At 42.6% G+C, this 21,401-nt stretch overlaps 1 protein-coding gene across 1 annotated transcript; it reads left to right on the forward strand.

The window, feature by feature from the left end:
- Nucleotides 1-5,851: 5,851 nt before the first annotated feature.
- On the forward strand, nucleotides 5,852-21,119 carry LOC146789657 (uncharacterized). The gene is made up of 9 exons (XM_085630117.1): nucleotides 5,852-5,968; nucleotides 8,153-8,268; nucleotides 9,652-9,765; nucleotides 11,689-11,804; nucleotides 13,454-13,570; nucleotides 15,755-15,870; nucleotides 17,256-17,369; nucleotides 19,294-19,409; nucleotides 21,057-21,119. Exons 2-5 carry the CDS (start codon nucleotides 8,163-8,165, stop codon nucleotides 13,511-13,513), a joined length of 396 nt encoding a protein of 131 aa, XP_085486243.1. The 5' UTR covers nucleotides 5,852-5,968; nucleotides 8,153-8,162; the 3' UTR covers nucleotides 13,514-13,570; nucleotides 15,755-15,870; nucleotides 17,256-17,369; nucleotides 19,294-19,409; nucleotides 21,057-21,119.
- The last annotated feature ends 282 nt before the right edge of the window (nucleotides 21,120-21,401 follow it).

A 21,401-nucleotide genomic window follows, 5' to 3' on the forward strand; every position in this document is an offset into this window, starting at 1 on the left:
TAAAGCTAGAGCAGGCGGTCATCTTCTCCTGATGGCAAACCATTTGCCTAGGAAGCAATAGGATACATTTATCATGGTATTGAAATGGGTAGCAGGGCAGCAGGACGCCCAGCTGAAGTCTAAGATGGTGAGAGGAAAGTAACTATGCCATTATTTGAGACTTCTACATTTGTTTGAAGGTGCGGTTGATGTTAAAATCTTAGACCTAGTTTTTATAATTCCCTTTAACTGTAGGATAAACCTTCCCCCCCCCCCCCCCATATATCACTGAATTGCTCTTGGTGTACCATAACCTAAAAGAATTTCAGTGAGAAGGGTGCCCTGTCACTTGGCTGACAGAGAGCTATCTATCTACGTCCTCCTATATGTGCTAGAGTTGTGTAGAGAGTGGTAGCACACGAGGCATAGGATTGAGAAAAGAAGGCCTGGTTGAGATTAAAATTGACATTTGAATATTTTATGAGTTTTGGATTATCACAATATTACAGAAGCCATAGAAATAATTATTAATGCTTGATAAAACATACTAACAGTGGACTTTTCCATCTGCAGATTATACTGAATGGCCAGCAGGAGGCAGGGTTGCAGAAGAGAATTTCTCTGCGTTGCTGAGACAAAAAAAAAAAATCTCATTCATCAGCTTCGGCATGCCTCTATCAATTTATATGGTAAGTCCAGCTCTCATTTAATCATTTTGCTGTCGTTTAAAGTAGTTCATGGCATCTCATGGCTCTCAGTACCTTTCAGTGGGGTCTTCAGCATAAATAGAATTTTTCAGCACGGTAGCAATAAGGATGACGCTATGGTCCTCATTATAGTTTAGAAAATACTTTGACTGTCTACGTGGTGAACAAAACCTTTTTTAGATACTTGTGCTAGCAAGATGTCCTCCGAGTTAATTACCTTCTTTCAGACTGGAATGAGTTGTCTTTAGTTGGAGCGATTGACATAATTTCACATGGAGGGAAGCTATTTAACCTGTTTCCCTGCACTCTTTGTATGGAAGTCTGATACTCAAGATGGACTGCTGTTTAAAGACTGTGTTCTCCTAACTCCAGCCCCCTTTAAATAGGAGCCCAGTGCTTTCAATGGTGCAGAGTTCTGTCCCATCGTACCTCCTTCTTGCCTTGCAGTCATAATGCCAGATAGTTACCTAGTATGTAATTGCTGATGTCTCCGTGTCCTGTACAATTGTCACCCAGGGCGATTGGTTAAGTGGTGCCCTTACATCATAAAGCTACAGCAGGATGTCATCTGACATGATGGCAAATCAGTTGCCTAGGAAGATGGACTGCTATTTAGAAACTGTGTGCTTCTAACTCAAGCACACGTTAAATAGGAGCCAAATGCTTTCAATGGTGCAGAGTTCGATCCCATCGTACCTCCTTCTTGCCCTGCAGTCATAATTACAGATGGTTACCTAGAACGTAATTGGTGATGTCTCCTCGTCCTGTAGAATAGTCACCCAGGGTGATTGGTCAAGTGGTGCCCTTGCATCATAAAGCTAGAGCAGGCTGTCATCTTCTCCTGATGGCAAACCATTTGCCTAGGAAGCAATAGGATACATTTATCATGGTATTGAAATGGGTAGCAGGGCAGCAGGACGCCCAGCTGAAGTCTAAGATGGTGAGAGGAAAGTAACTATGCCATTATTTGAGACTTCTACATTTGTTTGAAGGTGCGGTTGATGTTAAAATATTAGACCTAGTTTTTATAATTCCCTTTAACTGTAGGATAAACCTTCCCCCCCCCCCCCCCATATATCACTGAATTGCTCTTGGTGTACCATAACCTAAAAGAATTTCAGTGAGAAGGGTGCCCTGTCACTTGGCTGACAGAGAGCTATCTATCTACGTCCTCCTATATGTGCTAGAGTTGTGCAGAGAGTGGTAGCACATGAGGCATAGGATTGAGAAAAGAAGGCCTAGTTGAGATTAAAATTGACATTTGAATACTTTGTGAGTTTTGGATTATCACAATATTACAGAAGCCATAGAAATAATTATTAATGCTTGATAAAACATACTAACAGTGGACTTTTCCATCTGCAGATTATACTGAATGGCCAGCAGGAGGCAGGGTTGCAGAAGAGAATTTCTCTGCGTTGCTGAGACAAAAAAAAAATCTCATTCATCAGCTTCGGCATGCCTCTATCAATTTATATGGTAAGTCCAGCTCTCATTTAATCATTTTGCTGTCGTTTAAAGTAGTTCATGGCATCTCATGGCTCTCAGTACCTTTCAGTGGGGTCTTCAGCATAAATAGAATTTTTCAGCACGGTAGCAATAAGGATGACGCTATGGTCCTCATTATAGTTTAGAAAATACTTTGACTGTCTACGTGGTGAACAAAACCTTTTTTAGATACTTGTGCTAGCAAGATGTCCTCCGAGTTAATTACCTTCTTTCAGACTGGAATGAGTTGTCTTTAGTTGGAGCGATTGACTTAATTTCACATGGAGGGAAGCTATTTAACCTGTTTCCCTGCACTCTTTGTATGGAAGTCTGATACTCAAGATGGACTGCTGTTTAAAGACTGTGTTCTCCTAACTCCAGCCCCCTTTAAATAGGAGCCCAGTGCTTTCAATGGTGCAGAGTTCTGTCCCATCGTACCTCCTTCTTGCCTTGCAGTCATAATGCCAGATAGTTACCTAGTATGTAATTGCTGATGTCTCCGTGTCCTGTACAATTGTCACCCAGGGCGATTGGTTAAGTGGTGCCCTTACATCATAAAGCTACAGCAGGATGTCATCTGACATGATGGCAAATCAGTTGCCTAGGAAGATGGACTGCTATTTAGAAACTGTGTGCTTCTAACTCAAGCACACGTTAAATAGGAGCCAAATGCTTTCAATAGTGCAGAGTTCTATCCCATCGTACCTCCTTCTTGCCCTGCAGTCATAATGCCAGATAGTTACCTAGAACGTAATTGCTGATGTCTCCGTGTCCTGTACAATTGTCACCCAGGGCGATTGGTTAAGTGGTGCCCTTACATCATAAAGCTACAGCAGGATGTCATCTGACATGATGGCAAATCAGTTGCCTAGGAAGATGGACTTCTTTTTAGAAACTGTTGCCTTCTAACTCCAGCCCACTTTAAATAGGAGCCCAGTGCTTTCAATGGTGCCGAGGTCTGTCCCATCGTACCTCCTTCTTGCCCTGCAGTCATAATTACAGATGGTTACCTAGAACGTAATTGCTGATGTCTCCATGTCCTGTACAATTGTCACCCAGGGCGATTGGTTAAGTGGTGCCCTTACATCATAAAGCTACAGCAGGATGTCATCTGACATGATGGCAAATCAGTTGCCTAGGAAGATGGACTGCTATTTAGAAACTGTGTGCTTCTAACTCAAGCACACGTTAAATAGGAGCCAAATGCTTTCAATGGTGCAGAGTTCTATCCCATCGTACCTCCTTCTTAACCTGCAGTCATAATTACAGATGGTTACCTAGAACGTAATTGGTGATGTCTCCTCGTCCTGTAGAATAGTCACCCAGGGTGATTGGTCAAGTGGTGCCCTTGCATCATAAAGCTAGAGCAGGCTGTCATCTTCTCCTGATGGCAAACCATTTGCCTAGGAAGCAATAGGATACATTTATCATGGTATTGAAATGGGTAGCAGGGCAGCAGGACGCCCAGCTGAAGTCTAAGATGGTGAGAGGAAAGTAACTATGCCATTATTTGAGACTTCTACATTTGTTTGAAGGTGCGGTTGATGTTAAAATCTCTTAGACCTAGTTTTTATAATTCCCTTTAACTGTAGGATAAACCTTCCCCCCCCCCCCCCCCCATATCATATCACTGAATTGCTCTTGGTGTACCATAACCTAAAAGAATTTCAGTGAGAAGGGTGCCCTGTCACTTGGCTGACAGAGAGCTATCTATCTACGTCCTCCTATATGTGCTAGAGTTGTGTAGAGAGTGGTAGCACATGAGGCATAGGATTGAGAAAAGAAGGCCTGGTTGAGATTAAAATTGACATTTGAATATTTTATGAGTTTTGGATTATCACAATATTACAGAAGCCATAGAAATAATTATTAATGCTTGATAAAACATACTAACAGTGGACTTTTCCATCTGCAGATTATACTGAATGGCCAGCAGGAGGCAGGGTTGCAGAAGAGAATTTCTCTGCGTTGCTGAGACAAAAAAAAAAATCTCATTCATCAGCTTCGGCATGCCTCTATCAATTTATATGGTAAGTCCAGCTCTCATTTAATCATTTTGCTGTCGTTTAAAGTAGTTCATGGCATCTCATGGCTCTCAGTACCTTTCAGTGGGGTCTTCAGCATAAATAGAATTTTTCAGCACGGTAGCAATAAGGATGACGCTATGGTCCTCATTATAGTTTAGAAAATACTTTGACTGTCTACGTGGTGAACAAAACCTTTTTTAGATACTTGTGCTAGCAAGATGTCCTCCGAGTTAATTACCTTCTTTCAGACTGGAATGAGTTGTCTTTAGTTGGAGCGATTGACATAATTTCACATGGAGGGAAGCTACCTGTTTCCCTGCACTCTTTGTATGGAAGTCTGATACTCAAGATGGACTGCTGTTTAAAGACTGTGTTCTCCTAACTCCAGCCCACTTTAAATAGGAGCCCAGTGCTTTCAATGGTGCAGAGTTCTGTCCCATCGTACCTCCTTCTTGCCTTGCAGTCATAATGCCAGATAGTTACCTAGTATGTAATTGCTGATGTCTCCGTGTCCTGTACAATTGTCACCCAGGGCGATTGGTTAAGTGGTGCCCTTACATCATAAAGCTACAGCAGGATGTCATCTGACATGATGGCAAATCAGTTGCCTAGGAAGATGGACTGCTATTTAGAAACTGTGTGCTTCTAACTCAAGCACACGTTAAATAGGAGCCAAATGCTTTCAATGGTGCAGAGTTCGATCCCATCGTACCTCCTTCTTGCCCTGCAGTCATAATTACAGATGGTTACCTAGAACGTAATTGGTGATGTCTCCTCGTCCTGTAGAATAGTCACCCAGGGTGATTGGTCAAGTGGTGCCCTTGCATCATGAAGCTACAGCAGGAACTCATCTGACATGATGGCAAATCAGTTGCCTAGGAAGATGGACTTCTTTTTAGAAACTGTTGCCTTCCAACTCCAGCCCACTTTAAATAGGAGCCCAGTGCTTTCAATGGTGCCGAGGTCTGTCCCATCGTACCTCCTTCTTGCCCTGCAGTCATAATTACAGATGGTTACCTAGAACGTAATTGCTGATGTCTCCATGTCCTGCAGAATAGTCATCCAGGGCGATTGGTCAAGTGGTGCCCTTGCATCATAAAGCTAGAGCAGGCTGTCATCTTCTCCTGATGGCAAACCATTTGCCTAGGAAGCAATAGGATACATTTATCATGGTATTGAAATGGGTAGCAGGGCAGCAGGACGCCCAGCTGAAGTCTAAGATGGTGAGAGGAAAGTAACTATGCCATTATTTGAGACTTCTACATTTGTTTGAAGGTGCGGCTGATGTTAAAATATTAGACCTAGTTTTTATAATTCCCTTTAACTGTAGGATAAACCTTCCCCCCCCCCCCCCCCCATATATCACTGAATTGCTCTTGGTGTACCATAACCTAAAAGAATTTCAGTGAGAAGGGTGCCCTGTCATTTGGCTGACAGAGAGCTATCTATCTACGTCCTCCTATATGTGCTAGAGTTGTGCAGAGAGTGGTAGCACATGAGGCATAGGATTGAGAAAAGAAGGCCTAGTTGAGATTAAAATTGACATTTGAATACTTTGTGAGTTTTGGATTATCACAATATTACAGAAGCCATAGAAATAATTATTAATGCTTGATAAAACATACTAACAGTGGACTTTTCCATCTGCAGATTATACTGAATGGCCAGCAGGAGGCAGGGTTGCAGAAGAGAATTTCTCTGCGTTGCTGAGACAAAAAAAAAAAAATCTCATTCATCAGCTTCGGCATGCCTCTATCAATTTATATGGTAAGTCCAGCTCTCATTTAATCATTTTACTGTCGTTTAAAGTAGTTCATGGCATCTCATGGCTCTCAGTACCTTTCAGTGGGGTCTTCAGCATAAATAGAATTTTTCAGCACGGTAGCAATAAGGATGACGCTATGGTCCTCATTATAGTTTAGAAAATACTTTGACTGTCTACGTGGTGAACAAAACCTTTTTTAGATACTTGTGCTAGCAAGATGTCCTCCGAGTTAATTACCTTCTTTCAGACTGGAATGAGTTGTCTTTAGTTGGAGCGATTGACTTAATTTCACATGGAGGGAAGCTATTTAACCTGTTTCCCTGCACTCTTTGTATGGAAGTCTGATACTCAAGATGGACTGCTGTTTAAAGACTGTGTTCTCCTAACTCCAGCCCACTTTAAATAGGAGCCCAGTGCTTTCAATGGTGCAGAGTTCTGTCCCATCGTACCTCCTTCTTGCCTTGCAGTCATAATGCCAGATAGTTACCTAGTATGTAATTGCTGATGTCTCCGTGTCCTGTACAATTGTCACCCAGGGCGATTGGTTAAGTGGTGCCCTTACATCATAAAGCTACAGCAGGATGTCATCTGACATGATGGCAAATCAGTTGCCTAGGAAGATGGACTGCTATTTAGAAACTGTGTGCTTCTAACTCAAGCACACGTTAAATAGGAGCCAAATGCTTTCAATGGTGCAGAGTTCGATCCCATCGTACCTCCTTCTTGCCCTGCAGTCATAATTACAGATGGTTACCTAGAACGTAATTGGTGATGTCTCCTCGTCCTGTAGAATAGTCACCCAGGGTGATTGGTCAAGTGGTGCCCTTGCATCATGAAGCTACAGCAGGAACTCATCTGACATGATGGCAAATCAGTTGCCTAGGAAGATGGACTTCTTTTTAGAAACTGTTGCCTTCCAACTCCAGCCCACTTTAAATAGGAGCCCAGTGCTTTCAATGGTGCCGAGGTCTGTCCCATCGTACCTCCTTCTTGCCCTGCAGTCATAATTACAGATGGTTACCTAGAACGTAATTGCTGATGTCTCCATGTCCTGCAGAATAGTCATCCAGGGCGATTGGTCAAGTGGTGCCCTTACATCATAAAGCTACAGCAGGATGTCATCTGACATGATGGCAAATCAGTTGCCTAGGAAGATGGACTGCTATTTAGAAACTGTGTGCTTCTAACTCAAGCACACGTTAAATAGGAGCCAAATGCTTTCAATGGTGCAGAGTTCTATCCCATCGTACCTCCTTCTTGCCCTGCAGTCATAATGCCAGATAGTTACCTAGAACGTAATTGCTGATGTCTCCATGTCCTGCAGAATAGTCACCCAGGGCGATTGGTCAAGTGGTACCCTTACATCATAAAGCTACAGCAGGATGTCATCTGACATGATGGCAAATCAGTTGCCAAGGAAGATGGACTTCTTTTTAGAAACTGTTGCCTTCTAACTCCAGCCCACTTTAAATAGGAGCCCAGTGCTTTCAATGGTGCCGAGGTCTGTCCCATCGTACCTCCTTCTTGCCCTGCAGTCATAATTACAGATGGTTACCTAGAACGTAATTGCTGATGTCTCCATGTCCTGTAGAATAGTCACCCAGGGTGATTGGTCAAGTGGTGCCCTTGCATCATAAAGCTAGAGCAGGCTGTCATCTTCTCCTGATGGCAAACCATTTGCCTAGGAAGCAATAGGATACATTTATCATGGTATTGAAATGGGTAGCAGGGCAGCAGGACGCCCAGCTGAAGTCTAAGATGGTGAGAGGAAAGTAACTATGCCATTATTTGAGACTTCTACATTTGTTTGAAGGTGCGGTTGATGTTAAAATCTTAGACCTAGTTTTTATAATTCCCTTTAACTGTAGGATAAACCTTCCCCCCCCCCCCCCCATATATCACTGAATTGCTCTTGGTGTACCATAACCTAAAAGAATTTCAGTGAGAAGGGTGCCCTGTCACTTGGCTGACAGAGAGCTATCTATCTACGTCCTCCTATATGTGCTAGAGTTGTGTAGAGAGTGGTAGCACACGAGGCATAGGATTGAGAAAAGAAGGCCTGGTTGAGATTAAAATTGACATTTGAATATTTTATGAGTTTTGGATTATCACAATATTACAGAAGCCATAGAAATAATTATTAATGCTTGATAAAACATACTAACAGTGGACTTTTCCATCTGCAGATTATACTGAATGGCCAGCAGGAGGCAGGGTTGCAGAAGAGAATTTCTCTGCGTTGCTGAGACAAAAAAAAAAAATCTCATTCATCAGCTTCGGCATGCCTCTATCAATTTATATGGTAAGTCCAGCTCTCATTTAATCATTTTGCTGTCGTTTAAAGTAGTTCATGGCATCTCATGGCTCTCAGTACCTTTCAGTGGGGTCTTCAGCATAAATAGAATTTTTCAGCACGGTAGCAATAAGGATGACGCTATGGTCCTCATTATAGTTTAGAAAATACTTTGACTGTCTACGTGGTGAACAAAACCTTTTTTAGATACTTGTGCTAGCAAGATGTCCTCCGAGTTAATTACCTTCTTTCAGACTGGAATGAGTTGTCTTTAGTTGGAGCGATTGACATAATTTCACATGGAGGGAAGCTATTTAACCTGTTTCCCTGCACTCTTTGTATGGAAGTCTGATACTCAAGATGGACTGCTGTTTAAAGACTGTGTTCTCCTAACTCCAGCCCCCTTTAAATAGGAGCCCAGTGCTTTCAATGGTGCAGAGTTCTGTCCCATCGTACCTCCTTCTTGCCTTGCAGTCATAATGCCAGATAGTTACCAAGTATGTAATTGCTGATGTCTCCGTGTCCTGTACAATTGTCACCCAGGGCGATTGGTTAAGTGGTGCCCTTACATCATAAAGCTACAGCAGGATGTCATCTGACATGATGGCAAATCAGTTGCCTAGGAAGATGGACTGCTATTTAGAAACTGTGTGCTTCTAACTCAAGCACACGTTAAATAGGAGCCAAATGCTTTCAATGGTGCAGAGTTCGATCCCATCGTACCTCCTTCTTGCCCTGCAGTCATAATTACAGATGGTTACCTAGAACGTAATTGGTGATGTCTCCTCGTCCTGTAGAATAGTCACCCAGGGTGATTGGTCAAGTGGTGCCCTTGCATCATAAAGCTAGAGCAGGCTGTCATCTTCTCCTGATGGCAAACCATTTGCCTAGGAAGCAATAGGATACATTTATCATGGTATTGAAATGGGTAGCCGGGCAGCAGGACGCCCAGCTGAAGTCTAAGATGGTGAGAGGAAAGTAACTATGCCATTATTTGAGACTTCTACATTTGTTTGAAGGTGCGGTTGATGTTAAAATATTAGACCTAGTTTTTATAATTCCCTTTAACTGTAGGATAAACCTTCCCCCCCCCCCCCCCATATATCACTGAATTGCTCTTGGTGTACCATAACCTAAAAGAATTTCAGTGAGAAGGGTGCCCTGTCACTTGGCTGACAGAGAGCTATCTATCTACGTCCTCCTATATGTGCTAGAGTTGTGCAGAGAGTGGTAGCACATGAGGCATAGGATTGAGAAAAGAAGGCCTAGTTGAGATTAAAATTGACATTTGAATACTTTGTGAGTTTTGGATTATCACAATATTACAGAAGCCATAGAAATAATTATTAATGCTTGATAAAACATACTAACAGTGGACTTTTCCATCTGCAGATTATACTGAATGGCCAGCAGGAGGCAGGGTTGCAGAAGAGAATTTCTCTGCGTTGCTGAGACAAAAAAAAAATCTCATTCATCAGCTTCGGCATGCCTCTATCAATTTATATGGTAAGTCCAGCTCTCATTTAATCATTTTGCTGTCGTTTAAAGTAGTTCATGGCATCTCATGGCTCTCAGTACCTTTCAGTGGGGTCTTCAGCATAAATAGAATTTTTCAGCACGGTAGCAATAAGGATGACGCTATGGTCCTCATTATAGTTTAGAAAATACTTTGACTGTCTACGTGGTGAACAAAACCTTTTTTAGATACTTGTGCTAGCAAGATGTCCTCCGAGTTAATTACCTTCTTTCAGACTGGAATGAGTTGTCTTTAGTTGGAGCGATTGACTTAATTTCACATGGAGGGAAGCTATTTAACCTGTTTCCCTGCACTCTTTGTATGGAAGTCTGATACTCAAGATGGACTGCTGTTTAAAGACTGTGTTCTCCTAACTCCAGCCCCCTTTAAATAGGAGCCCAGTGCTTTCAATGGTGCAGAGTTCTGTCCCATCGTACCTCCTTCTTGCCTTGCAGTCATAATGCCAGATAGTTACCTAGTATGTAATTGCTGATGTCTCCGTGTCCTGTACAATTGTCACCCAGGGCGATTGGTTAAGTGGTGCCCTTACATCATAAAGCTACAGCAGGATGTCATCTGACATGATGGCAAATCAGTTGCCTAGGAAGATGGACTGCTATTTAGAAACTGTGTGCTTCTAACTCAAGCACACGTTAAATAGGAGCCAAATGCTTTCAATAGTGCAGAGTTCTATCCCATCGTACCTCCTTCTTGCCCTGCAGTCATAATGCCAGATAGTTACCTAGAACGTAATTGCTGATGTCTCCGTGTCCTGTACAATTGTCACCCAGGGCGATTGGTTAAGTGGTGCCCTTACATCATAAAGCTACAGCAGGATGTCATCTGACATGATGGCAAATCAGTTGCCTAGGAAGATGGACTTCTTTTTAGAAACTGTTGCCTTCTAACTCCAGCCCACTTTAAATAGGAGCCCAGTGCTTTCAATGGTGCCGAGGTCTGTCCCATCGTACCTCCTTCTTGCCCTGCAGTCATAATTACAGATGGTTACCTAGAACGTAATTGCTGATGTCTCCATGTCCTGTACAATTGTCACCCAGGGCGATTGGTTAAGTGGTGCCCTTACATCATAAAGCTACAGCAGGATGTCATCTGACATGATGGCAAATCAGTTGCCTAGGAAGATGGACTGCTATTTAGAAACTGTGTGCTTCTAACTCAAGCACACGTTAAATAGGAGCCAAATGCTTTCAATGGTGCAGAGTTCTATCCCATCGTACCTCCTTCTTAACCTGCAGTCATAATTACAGATGGTTACCTAGAACGTAATTGGTGATGTCTCCTCGTCCTGTAGAATAGTCACCCAGGGTGATTGGTCAAGTGGTGCCCTTGCATCATAAAGCTAGAGCAGGCTGTCATCTTCTCCTGATGGCAAACCATTTGCCTAGGAAGCAATAGGATACATTTATCATGGTATTGAAATGGGTAGCAGGGCAGCAGGACGCCCAGCTGAAGTCTAAGATGGTGAGAGGAAAGTAACTATGCCATTATTTGAGACTTCTACATTTGTTTGAAGGTGCGGTTGATGTTAAAATCTCTTAGACCTAGTTTTTATAATTCCCTTTAACTGTAGGATAAACCTTCCCCCCCCCCCCCCCCATATCATATCACTGAATTGCTCTTGGTGTACCATAACCTAAAAGAATTTCAGTGAGAAGGGTGCCCTGTCACTTGGCTGACAGAGAGCTATCTATCTACGTCCTCCTATATGTGCTAGAGTTGTGTAGAGAGTGGTAGCACATGAGGCATAGGATTGAGAAAAGAAGGCCTGGTTGAGATTAAAATTGACATTTGAATATTTTATGAGTTTTGGATTATCACAATATTACAGAAGCCATAGAAATAATTATTAATGCTTGATAAAACATACTAACAGTGGACTTTTCCATCTGCAGATTATACTGAATGGCCAGCAGGAGGCAGGGTTGCAGAAGAGAATTTCTCTGCGTTGCTGAGACAAAAAAAAAAAATCTCATTCATCAGCTTCGGCATGCCTCTATCAATTTATATGGTAAGTCCAGCTCTCATTTAATCATTTTGCTGTCGTTTAAAGTAGTTCATGGCATCTCATGGCTCTCAGTACCTTTCAGTGGGGTCTTCAGCATAAATAGAATTTTTCAGCACGGTAGCAATAAGGATGACGCTATGGTCCTCATTATAGTTTAGAAAATACTTTGACTGTCTACGTGGTGAACAAAACCTTTTTTAGATACTTGTGCTAGCAAGATGTCCTCCGAGTTAATTACCTTCTTTCAGACTGGAATGAGTTGTCTTTAGTTGGAGCGATTGACATAATTTCACATGGAGGGAAGCTACCTGTTTCCCTGCACTCTTTGTATGGAAGTCTGATACTCAAGATGGACTGCTGTTTAAAGACTGTGTTCTCCTAACTCCAGCCCACTTTAAATAGGAGCCCAGTGCTTTCAATGGTGCAGAGTTCTGTCCCATCGTACCTCCTTCTTGCCTTGCAGTCATAATGCCAGATAGTTACCTAGTATGTAATTGCTGATGTCTCCGTGTCCTGTACAATTGTCACCCAGGGCGATTGGTTAAGTGGTGCCCTTACATCATAAAGCTACAGCAGGATGTCATCTGACATGATGGCAAATCAGTTGCCTAGGAAGATGGACTGCTATTTAGAAACTGTGTGCTTCTAACTCAAGCACACGTTAAATAGGAGCCAAATGCTTTCAATGGTGCAGAGTTCGATCCCATCGTACCTCCTTCTTGCCCTGCAGTCATAATTACAGATGGTTACCTAGAACGTAATTGGTGATGTCTCCTCGTCCTGTAGAATAGTCACCCAGGGTGATTGGTCAAGTGGTGCCCTTGCATCATGAAGCTACAGCAGGAACTCATCTGACATGATGGCAAATCAGTTGCCTAGGAAGATGGACTTCTTTTTAGAAACTGTTGCCTTCCAACTCCAGCCCACTTTAAATAGGAGCCCAGTGCTTTCAATGGTGCCGAGGTCTGTCCCATCGTACCTCCTTCTTGCCCTGCAGTCATAATTACAGATGGTTACCTAGAACGTAATTGCTGATGTCTCCATGTCCTGCAGAATAGTCATCCAGGGCGATTGGTCAAGTGGTGCCCTTGCATCATAAAGCTAGAGCAGGCTGTCATCTTCTCCTGATGGCAAACCATTTGCCTAGGAAGCAATAGGATACATTTATCATGGTATTGAAATGGGTAGCAGGGCAGCAGGACGCCCAGCTGAAGTCTAAGATGGTGAGAGGAAAGTAACTATGCCATTATTTGAGACTTCTACATTTGTTTGAAGGTGCGGCTGATGTTAAAATATTAGACCTAGTTTTTATAATTCCCTTTAACTGTAGGATAAACCTTCCCCCCCCCCCCCCCCCCCATATATCACTGAATTGCTCTTGGTGTACCATAACCTAAAAGAATTTCAGTGAGAAGGGTGCCCTGTCACTTGGCTGACAGAGAGCTATCTATCTACGTCCTCCTATATGTGCTAGAGTTGTGCAGAGAGTGGTAGCACATGAGGCATAGGATTGAGAAAAGAAGGCCTAGTTGAGATTAAAATTGACATTTGAATACTTTGTGAGTTTTGGATTATCACAATATTACAGAAGCCATAGAAATAATTATTAATGCTTGATAAAACATACTAACAGTGGACTTTTCCATCTGCAGATTATACTGAATGGCCAGCAGGAGGCAGGGTTGCAGAAGAGAATTTCTCTGCGTTGCTGAGACAAAAAAAAAAAAATCTCATTCATCAGCTTCGGCATGCCTCTATCAATTTATATGGTAAGTCCAGCTCTCATTTAATCATTTTGCTGTCGTTTAAAGTAGTTCATGGCATCTCATGGCTCTCAGTACCTTTCAGTGGGGTCTTCAGCATAAATAGAATTTTTCAGCACGGTAGCAATAAGGATGACGCTATGGTCCTCATTATAGTTTAGAAAATACTTTGACTGTCTACGTGGTGAACAAAACCTTTTTTAGATACTTGTGCTAGCAAGATGTCCTCCGAGTTAATTACCTTCTTTCAGACTGGAATGAGTTGTCTTTAGTTGGAGCGATTGACATAATTTCACATGGAGGGAAGCTATTTAACCTGTTTCCCTGCACTCTTTGTATGGAAGTCTGATACTCAAGATGGACTGCTGTTTAAAGACTGTGTTCTCCTAACTCCAGCCCACTTTAAATAGGAGCCCAGTGCTTTCAATGGTGCAGAGTTCTGTCCCATCGTACCTCCTTCTTGCCTTGCAGTCATAATGCCAGATAGTTACCTAGTATGTAATTGCTGATGTCTCCGTGTCCTGTACAATTGTCACCCAGGGCGATTGGTTAAGTGGTGCCCTTACATCATAAAGCTACAGCAGGATGTCATCTGACATGATGGCAAATCAGTTGCCTAGGAAGATGGACTGCTATTTAGAAACTGTGTGCTTCTAACTCAAGCACACGTTAAATAGGAGCCAAATGCTTTCAATGGTGCAGAGTTCGATCCCATCGTACCTCCTTCTTGCCCTGCAGTCATAATTACAGATGGTTCCCTAGAACGTAATTGGTGATGTCTCCTCGTCCTGTAGAATAGTCACCCAGGGTGATTGGTCAAGTGGTGCCCTTGCATCATGAAGCTACAGCAGGAACTCATCTGACATGATGGCAAATCAGTTGCCTAGGAAGATGGACTTCTTTTTAGAAACTGTTGCCTTCCAACTCCAGCCCACTTTAAATAGGAGCCCAGTGCTTTCAATGGTGCCGAGGTCTGTCCCATCGTACCTCCTTCTTGCCCTGCAGTCATAATTACAGATGGTTACCTAGAACGTAATTGCTGATGTCTCCATGTCCTGCAGAATAGTCATCCAGGGCGATTGGTCAAGTGGTGCCCTTACATCATAAAGCTACAGCAGGATGTCATCTGACATGATGGCAAATCAGTTGCCTAGGAAGATGGACTGCTATTTAGAAACTGTGTGCTTCTAACTCAAGCACACGTTAAATAGGAGCCAAATGCTTTCAATGGTGCAGAGTTCTATCCCATCGTACCTCCTTCTTGCCCTGCAGTCATAATGCCAGATAGTTACCTAGAACGTAATTGCTGATGTCTCCATGTCCTGCAGAATAGTCACCCAGGGCGATTGGTCAAGTGGTACCCTTACATCATAAAGCTACAGCAGGATGTCATCTGACATGATGGCAAATCAGTTGCCAAGGAAGATGGACTTCTTTTTAGAAACTGTTGCCTTCTAACTCCAGCCCACTTTAAATAGGAGCCCAGTGCTTTCAATGGTGCCGAGGTCTGTCCCATCGTACCTCCTTCTTGCCCTGCAGTCATAATTACAGATGGTTACCTAGAACGTAATTGCTGATGTCTCCATGTCCTGTAGAATAGTCACCCAGGGTGATTGGTCAAGTGGTGCCCTTGCATCATAAAGCTAGAGCAGGCGGTCATCTTCTCCTGATGGCAAACCATTTGCCTAGGAAGCAATAGGATACATTTATCATGGTATTGAAATGGGTAGCAGGGCAGCAGGACGCCCAGCTGAAGTCTAAGATGGTGAGAGGAAAGTAACTATGCCATTATTTGAGACTTCTACATTTGTTTGAAGGTGCGGTTGATGTTAAAATCTTAGACCTAGTTTTTATAATTCCCTTTAACTGTAGGATAAACCTTCCCCCCCCCCCCCCCATATATCACTGAATTGCTCTTGGTGTACCATAACCTAAAAGAATTTCAGTGAGAAGGGTGCCCTGTCACTTGGCTGACAGAGAGCTATCTATCTACGTCCTCCTATATGTGCTAGAGTTGTGTAGAGAGTGGTAGCACACGAGGCATAGGATTGAGAAAAGAAGGCCTGGTTGAGATTAAAATTGACATTTGAATATTTTATGAGTTTTGGATTATCACAATATTACAGAAGCCATAGAAATAATTATTAATGCTTGATAAAACATACTAACAGTGGACTTTTCCATCTGCAGATTATACTGAATGGCCAGCAGGAGGCAGGGTTGCAGAAGAGAATTTCTCTGCGTTGCTGAGACAAAAAAAAAAAATCTCATTCATCAGCTTCGGCATGCCTCTATCAATTTATATGGTAAGTCCAGCTCTCATTTAATCATTTTGCTGTCGTTTAAAGTAGTTCATGGCATCTCATGGCTCTCAGTACCTTTCAGTGGGGTCTTCAGCATAAATAGAATTTTTCAGCACGGTAGCAATAAGGATGACGCTATGGTCCTCATTATAGTTTAGAAAATACTTTGACTGTCTACGTGGTGAACAAAACCTTTTTTAGATACTTGTGCTAGCAAGATGTCCTCCGAGTTAATTACCTTCTTTCAGACTGGAATGAGTTGTCTTTAGTTGGAGCGATTGACATAATTTCACATGGAGGGAAGCTATTTAACCTGTTTCCCTGCACTCTTTGTATGGAAGTCTGATACTCAAGATGGACTGCTGTTTAAAGACTGTGTTCTCCTAACTCCAGCCCCCTTTAAATAGGAGCCCAGTGCTTTCAATGGTGCAGAGTTCTGTCCCATCGTACCTCCTTCTTGCCTTGCAGTCATAATGCCAGATAGTTACCTAGTATGTAATTGCTGATGTCTCCGTGTCCTGTACAATTGTCACCCAGGGCGATTGGTTAAGTGGTGCCCTTACATCATAAAGCTACAGCAGGATGTCATCTGACATGATGGCAAATCAGTTGCCTAGGAAGATGGACTGCTATTTAGAAACTGTGTGCTTCTAACTCAAGCACACGTTAAATAGGAGCCAAATGCTTTCAATGGTGCAGAGTTCGATCCCATCGTACCTCCTTCTTGCCCTGCAGTCATAATTACAGATGGTTACCTAGAACGTAATTGGTGATGTCTCCTCGTCCTGTAGAATAGTCACCCAGGGTGATTGGTCAAGTGGTGCCCTTGCATCATAAAGCTAGAGCAGGCTGTCATCTTCTCCTGATGGCAAACCATTTGCCTAGGAAGCAATAGGATACATTTATCATGGTATTGAAATGGGTAGCAGGGCAGCAGGACGCCCAGCTGAAGTCTAAGATGGTGAGAGGAAAGTAACTATGCCATTATTTGAGACTTCTACATTTGTTTGAAGGTGCGGTTGATGTTAAAATATTAGACCTAGTTTTTATAATTCCCTTTAACTGTAGGATAAACCTTCCCCCCCCCCCCCCCCCATATATCACTGAATTGCTCTTGGTGTACCATAACCTAAAAGAATTTCAGTGAGAAGGGTGCCCTGTCACTTGGCTGACAGAGAGCTATCTATCTACGTCCTCCTATATGTGCTAGAGTTGTGCAGAGAGTGGTAGCACATGAGGCATAGGATTGAGAAAAGAAGGCCTAGTTGAGATTAAAATTGACATTTGAATACTTTGTGAGTTTTGGATTATCACAATATTACAGAAGCCATAGAAATAATTATTAATGCTTGATAAAACATACTAACAGTGGACTTTTCCATCTGCAGATTATACTGAATGGCCAGCAGGAGGCAGGGTTGCAGAAGAGAATTTCTCTGCGTTGCTGAGACAAAAAAAAAATCTCATTCATCAGCTTCGGCATGCCTCTATCAATTTATATGGTAAGTCCAGCTCTCATTTAATCATTTTGCTGTCGTTTAAAGTAGTTCATGGCATCTCATGGCTCTCAGTACCTTTCAGTGGGGTCTTCAGCATAAATAGAATTTTTCAGCACGGTAGCAATAAGGATGACGCTATGGTCCTCATTATAGTTTAGAAAATACTTTGACTGTCTACGTGGTGAACAAAACCTTTTTTAGATACTTGTGCTAGCAAGATGTCCTCCGAGTTAATTACCTTCTTTCAGACTGGAATGAGTTGTCTTTAGTTGGAGCGATTGACTTAATTTCACATGGAGGGAAGCTATTTAACCTGTTTCCCTGCACTCTTTGTATGGAAGTCTGATACTCAAGATGGACTGCTGTTTAAAGACTGTGTTCTCCTAACTCCAGCCCCCTTTAAATAGGAGCCCAGTGCTTTCAATGGTGCAGAGTTCTGTCCCATCGTACCTCCTTCTTGCCTTGCAGTCATAATGCCAGATAGTTACCTAGTATGTAATTGCTGATGTCTCCGTGTCCTGTACAATTGTCACCCAGGGCGATTGGTTAAGTGGTGCCCTTACATCATAAAGCTACAGCAGGATGTCATCTGACATGATGGCAAATCAGTTGCCTAGGAAGATGGACTGCTATTTAGAAACTGTGTGCTTCTAACTCAAGCACACGTTAAATAGGAGCCAAATGCTTTCAATAGTGCAGAGTTCTATCCCATCGTACCTCCTTCTTGCCCTGCAGTCATAATGCCAGATAGTTACCTAGAACGTAATTGCTGATGTCTCCGTGTCCTGTACAATTGTCACCCAGGGCGATTGGTTAAGTGGTGCCCTTACATCATAAAGCTACAGCAGGATGTCATCTGACATGATGGCAAATCAGTTGCCTAGGAAGATGGACTTCTTTTTAGAAACTGTTGCCTTCTAACTCCAGCCCACTTTAAATAGGAGCCCAGTGCTTTCAATGGTGCCGAGGTCTGTCCCATCGTACCTCCTTCTTGCCCTGCAGTCATAATTACAGATGGTTACCTAGAACGTAATTGCTGATGTCTCCATGTCCTGTACAATTGTCACCCAGGGCGATTGGTTAAGTGGTGCCCTTACATCATAAAGCTACAGCAGGATGTCATCTGACATGATGGCAAATCAGTTGCCTAGGAAGATGGACTGCTATTTAGAAACTGTGTGCTTCTAACTCAAGCACACGTTAAATAGGAGCCAAATGCTTTCAATGGTGCAGAGTTCTATCCCATCGTACCTCCTTCTTAACCTGCAGTCATAATTACAGATGGTTACCTAGAACGTAATTGGTGATGTCTCCTCGTCCTGTAGAATAGTCACCCAGGGTGATTGGTCAAGTGGTGCCCTTGCATCATAAAGCTAGAGCAGGCTGTCATCTTCTCCTGATGGCAAACCATTTGCCTAGGAAGCAATAGGATACATTTATCATGGTATTGAAATGGGTAGCAGGGCAGCAGGACGCCCAGCTGAAGTCTAAGATGGTGAGAGGAAAGTAACTATGCCATTATTTGAGACTTCTACATTTGTTTGAAGGTGCGGTTGATGTTAAAATCTCTTAGACCTAGTTTTTATAATTCCCTTTAACTGTAGGATAAACCTTCCCCCCCCCCCCCCCCCATATCATATCACTGAATTGCTCTTGGTGTACCATAACCTAAAAGAATTTCAGTGAGAAGGGTGCCCTGTCACTTGGCTGACAGAGAGCTATCTATCTACGTCCTCCTATATGTGCTAGAGTTGTGTAGAGAGTGGTAGCACATGAGGCATAGGATTGAGAAAAGAAGGCCTGGTTGAGATTAAAATTGACATTTGAATATTTTATGAGTTTTGGATTATCACAATATTACAGAAGCCATAGAAATAATTATTAATGCTTGATAAAACATACTAACAGTGGACTTTTCCATCTGCAGATTATACTGAATGGCCAGCAGGAGGCAGGGTTGCAGAAGAGAATTTCTCTGCGTTGCTGAGACAAAAAAAAAAAATCTCATTCATCAGCTTCGGCATGCCTCTATCAATTTATATGGTAAGTCCAGCTCTCATTTAATCATTTTGCTGTCGTTTAAAGTAGTTCATGGCATCTCATGGCTCTCAGTACCTTTCAGTGGGGTCTTCAGCATAAATAGAATTTTTCAGCACGGTAGCAATAAGGATGACGCTATGGTCCTCATTATAGTTTAGAAAATACTTTGACTGTCTACGTGGTGAACAAAACCTTTTTTAGATACTTGTGCTAGCAAGATGTCCTCCGAGTTAATTACCTTCTTTCAGACTGGAATGAGTTGTCTTTAGTTGGAGCGATTGACATAATTTCACATGGAGGGAAGCTACCTGTTTCCCTGCACTCTTTGTATGGAAGTCTGATACTCAAGATGGACTGCTGTTTAAAGACTGTGTTCTCCTAACTCCAGCCCACTTTAAATAGGAGCCCAGTGCTTTCAATGGTGCAGAGTTCTGTCCCATCGTACCTCCTTCTTGCCTTGCAGTCATAATGCCAGATAGTTACCTAGTATGTAATTGCTGATGTCTCCGTGTCCTGTACAATTGTCACCCAGGGCGATTGGTTAAGTGGTGCCCTTACATCATAAAGCTACAGCAGGATGTCATCTGACATGATGGCAAATCAGTTGCCTAGGAAGATGGACTGCTATTTAGAAACTGTGTGCTTCTAACTCAAGCACACGTTAAATAGGAGCCAAATGCTTTCAATGGTGCAGAGTTCGATCCCATCGTACCTCCTTCTTGCCCTGCAGTCATAATTACAGATGGTTACCTAGAACGTAATTGGTGATGTCTCCTCGTCCTGTAGAATAGTCACCCAGGGTGATTGGTCAAGTGGTGCCCTTGCATCATGAAGCTACAGCAGGAACTCATCTGACATGATGGCAAATCAGTTGCCTAGGAAGATGGACTTCTTTTTAGAAACTGTTGCCTTCCAACTCCAGCCCACTTTAAATAGGAGCCCAGTGCTTTCAATGGTGCCGAGGTCTGTCCCATCGTACCTCCTTCTTGCCCTGCAGTCATAATTACAGATGGTTACCTAGAACGTAATTGCTGATGTCTCCATGTCCTGCAGAATAGTCATCCAGGGCGATTGGTCAAGTGGTGCCCTTGCATCATAAAGCTAGAGCAGGCTGTCATCTTCTCCTGATGGCAAACCATTTGCCTAGGAAGCAATAGGATACATTTATCATGGTATTGAAATGGGTAGCAGGGCAGCAGGACGCCCAGCTGAAGTCTAAGATGGTGAGAGGAAAGTAACTATGCCATTATTTGAGACTTCTACATTTGTTTGAAGGTGCGGCTGATGTTAAAATATTAGACCTAGTTTTTATAATTCCCTTTAACTGTAGGATAAACCTTCCCCCCCCCCCCCCCCCATATATCACTGAATTGCTCTTGGTGTACCATAACCTAAAAGAATTTCAGTGAGAAGGGTGCCCTGTCACTTGGCTGACAGAGAGCTATCTATCTACGTCCTCCTATATGTGCTAGAGTTGTGCAGAGAGTGGTAGCACATGAGGCATAGGATTGAGAAAAGAAGGCCTAGTTGAGATTAAAATTGACATTTGAATACTTTGTGAGTTTTGGATTATCACAATATTACAGAAGCCATAGAAATAATTATTAATGCTTGATAAAACATACTAACAGTGGACTTTTCCATCTGCAGATTATACTGAATGGCCAGCAGGAGGCAGGGTTGCAGAAGAGAATTTCTCTGCGTTGCTGAGACAAAAAAAAAATCTCATTCATCAGCTTCGGCATGCCTCTATCAATTTATATGGTAAGTCCAGCTCTCATTTAATCATTTTGCTGTCGTTTAAAGTAGTTCATGGCATCTCATGGCTCTCAGTACCTTTCAGTGGGGTCTTCAGCATAAATAGAATTTTTCAGCACGGTAGCAATAAGGATGACGCTATGGTCCTCATTATAGTTTAGAAAATACTTTGACTGTCTACGTGGTGAACAAAACCTTTTTTAGATACTTGTGCTAGCAAGATGTCCTCCGAGTTAA

This window comes from Triturus cristatus, chromosome 10, assembly GCF_964204655.1.
Source record: "Triturus cristatus chromosome 10, aTriCri1.1, whole genome shotgun sequence".
Taxonomy (NCBI): Eukaryota; Metazoa; Chordata; class Amphibia; order Caudata; family Salamandridae; genus Triturus; species Triturus cristatus.

Bases quoted from the DNA above. Each gene is read 5' to 3' on its own strand.
- LOC146789657 (XM_085630117.1), top strand. From the start codon at position 8,163: ATGGCCAGCAGGAGGCAGGGTTGCAGAAGAGAATTTCTCTGCGTTGCT. The intron at 8,269-9,651 runs GTAAGTCCAGCT...TTCCATCTGCAG, and splicing joins TGCCTCTATCAATTTATATG to ATTATACTGAATGGCCAGCA. The intron at 11,805-13,453 runs GTAAGTCCAGCT...TTCCATCTGCAG, and splicing joins TGCCTCTATCAATTTATATG to ATTATACTGAATGGCCAGCA.